This window comes from Herpailurus yagouaroundi, unplaced genomic scaffold (assembly GCF_014898765.1).
Source record: "Herpailurus yagouaroundi ecotype Mexico unplaced genomic scaffold, PumYag 199, whole genome shotgun sequence".
In the NCBI taxonomy this organism is placed as follows: Eukaryota; Metazoa; Chordata; class Mammalia; order Carnivora; family Felidae; genus Herpailurus; species Herpailurus yagouaroundi.
In genome coordinates, this window is record NW_024412430.1 from 12,189,948 (window position 1) to 12,193,076 (window position 3,129).

Below are 3,129 nucleotides of genomic sequence, written 5' to 3' on the forward strand. Positions count from 1 at the left end.
AAAATAAATAAACGTTGAAAAAAAAAATTTTTTTTTTAAAAAATTTTAAAATTTAAGTGGAATTTTTTAAACTCTCTAGTTCGAGGGGCGCCTGGGTGGCGCAGTCGGTTGAGCATCCGACTTCAGCCAGGTCACGATCTCGCGGTCCGTGAGTTCGAGCCCCGCGTCGGGCTCTGGGCTGATGGCTCAGAGCCTGGAGCCTGTTTCCGATTCTGTGTCTCCCTCTCTCTCTGCCCCTCCCCCGTTCACGCTCTGTCTCTCTCTGTCCCCCCAAAAATAAATAAACGTTGAAAAAAAAAATTAAAAAATAAAATAAAATAAAATTGTGTTTCAGGGCGCCTGGGTGGCTCAGTTGGTTAGGCGACCGACTTTGGCTCAGGTCCTGATCTCACAGTTCGTGGATTTGAGCCCCACGTCGGGCTCTGTGCTGACAGCTCGGTGCGTGGAGCCTGCTTTGGATTCTGTGTCTCCCTCTCTCTCTGCCCCTCCCCTGATCATGCTTTGTGTCTCTGTCTCTCAATAATAAATAAACATTTAAAAAAAATTAAAATTGTTCTTCTAATTCACCCCTATATATATATAAACCACCCCACAAAGACCTCCAAACTATAAATTTCTGTTAATATAAGAAAAAAGTGGAACGATCATAAGCATTTCAGTGAGACAAAGTCAACGCTATAGGAAAGAGGAAGTCTATGAGTTATGTTAAAAACTCATTTGTCTGGCTTTGAGCAGCCATGTGAACTTGAACAAGAGCCTCTTGGGGATTTGATTTGTTCATCTGCCAAATAACAGGAATGGTCTAAATGACTTAGAATAAGTTCCTACTTTAAAATCCAGAGCCCTTCTAGGGGTGTGTGGGTGGCTCAGTTGGTTGAGCGTCCAACTTTGGCTCAGGTCATGATCTCATGATTTGTGGGTTTGAGCCCCACGTTGGGCTCTGTGCTGACAGCTCAGAGCCTGGAGCCTGCTCCGGATTCTGTCTCCCTTTCTCTCTGCCCCACCCCCACTCACACTCTGTCTCTCTCAAAAATAAATAAACATTAAAAAAATTCTTTTTTTAATCCAGACCCCTTCCATATCAGATAAGCATCAATTATTCAACCATTTGACTGTGCTAAGAAGCGCAGAGGCTCAAAACACCAAATAGGCTCGAGATCTCATTAGGCCACCTCAAGCATTGTGGGGTTAGTTTTATATGTCAACCTGACTGAGCCCCACAGTGCCCAGATATTTGGTGAAACCTTATCCCGGGTGTGTCTGTAAGGGGGTTTCTGGAAGAGATTAGCATCCAGGAGACTGTGTAAAGTGCCCACTACCGGTGGCCTCATCTGAGAGCCCACTGAGAGCCTGGACAGAACAAGAGGCTGAGTAAGGGAGAAGTCACTCTCCCTGTCTGGCTTCAAGCTGAGATAGTGGTTCTCTCCTGCCTTTGAACCTGAACCTGGTCTCGGACTGGAACTTCCACCATCAGTTGTGCTGTTTTTCAGGCCTTGGGACTCAGACTACAACTCTGCCATTGCTCTCCTGGGTCTACAGTCTCTGGACTTTTCAGCCTGCATAATCATGTGAGCTAACTCCCTCGCTGGGTCCGGGGCAGATGTGGCTGTGGGTAGGGTAGGCCCTTTAAAAGCCATCCCTCAGTTTGTCGTAGTCCTCAGGTTGAGGGCGCGAGCCAGTTGGTCTTCGAAGCCAGATGTTTTGGGGGGGCGCATCTCTCAGGTACCAGTCTTAAAAGGTGGGGTGCCCAATGTAGAGTACGAACCCTCCCTTTCTTGGGGAGACTCTCTAGGTTTTCTGTTCTCTCCAGAGGGTGGCTCATTTCACCGGTGGTGGGTTTGTGTCCCAGCCTCTTCAACCCACTTTGAAGTGGTTTCCCTCTCACTTGCCCTATGGAAAGGGGTTGCTGTGCTAGTTTTTAGGTTTTTGTTTTTGTTTTTGTTTTTCAGAGGAAATCGTTCCATATATCGGTAGATTCGGTGTGTCCATGGGAGGAGGTGAGTACCAGATATTCCTACGTTGCCATGTTGAACGGGAACCCAGCCAATTCCTTATAATAAATCTCTTTATAGCCTACTGGTTCTGTTCCTCTGGAGAACCCTAAGACAGACCCCTCACTGGAACTTTCTGAGCCTCTTCCTCTCCACCTTGCTCGTCTACCATCAGAGTCATTGTAAAACTACAATAACCTAAGAGGACAGAAACCGTGAAGATTAAGGTATCCTCTAAACTACATACCTCCATTGGCAACATTGAACTTCACTCCAAACTCTCCAGCTGGTCCCCCAGGGCAGTGGCTGGCTGTTAGAATGATTCCACCGGCGGCCTTGATCTTTCTGATAATGCAGGAAACAGCAGGTGTCGACAAGATGCCATTCTGTCCAATAATCAGTCGTCCAATCTAGATCAGCCAAGGAAAAAAAATCAATCCAGTTACACGGGATCAAAGGCATTTCAATGGGAAGTGCCCCAGGCTCTGTTAACACACAGTCAATCACTTGCAAAAGGCATAGAGTGGGCTTTGGGTTAAGGGGTAAAGGAGAGCTCTGGCATTGCCTCCTGCCCAGTATCTCCAACACCAGTTGGGGCACCCACATGTAGCAGCCAACTATTAAGCTGTAAATTGGACCTGCCCCATTGATTTTAGTAGTTTGAAACATCCACTTTATATCTATATACAATTTATTGTCAAGTCAGCTAACATACAGTGTATACAATGTGCTCTTGGTTTGGGGGGTAGATTCCCATGGTTCATCGTTTACATACAACACCCAGTGCTCATCCCAACAAGTGCCCTCCTCAATGCCCATCACCCATTTCCCCCTCTCTACTCCCCTCCCCTCCATCAACTCTCAGTTTGTTCTATTCAACAGTCTCTTATGGTTTGCCTCCCTCTCTGTTTGAAACTTTTTTTCCCCCTTCTCTTCCCCATGGTCTTCTGTTAAGCTTCTCAAGTTCCACATATGAGTTAAAACATGATATCTGTCTTTCTCTGAATTATTTCACTTACCATAATACCTTCCAGTTCCCTCACATTGTTGCAAATGGCAGGATTTCATTCTTTCTCATTGCCAAGTAGTATTCCATTCTATATATATATATATATATATATATATATATATATATATA

General features: G+C 45.4%; 1 protein-coding gene across 2 annotated transcripts in view; it reads right to left on the reverse strand.

Annotated features, from left to right (window-relative positions):
- The window catches only part of PGM5 (phosphoglucomutase 5), a 194,327-nt gene that overhangs the window by 170,362 nt on the left and 20,836 nt on the right, over window positions 1-3,129 (reverse strand). For both annotated transcript variants that reach the window (XM_040449414.1, XM_040449413.1), the window contains exon 2: window positions 2,239-2,401. In XM_040449414.1, the coding sequence (XP_040305348.1) occupies window positions 2,239-2,401 (163 nt within the window). The remainder of the gene's footprint in view (window positions 1-2,238; window positions 2,402-3,129) is intronic.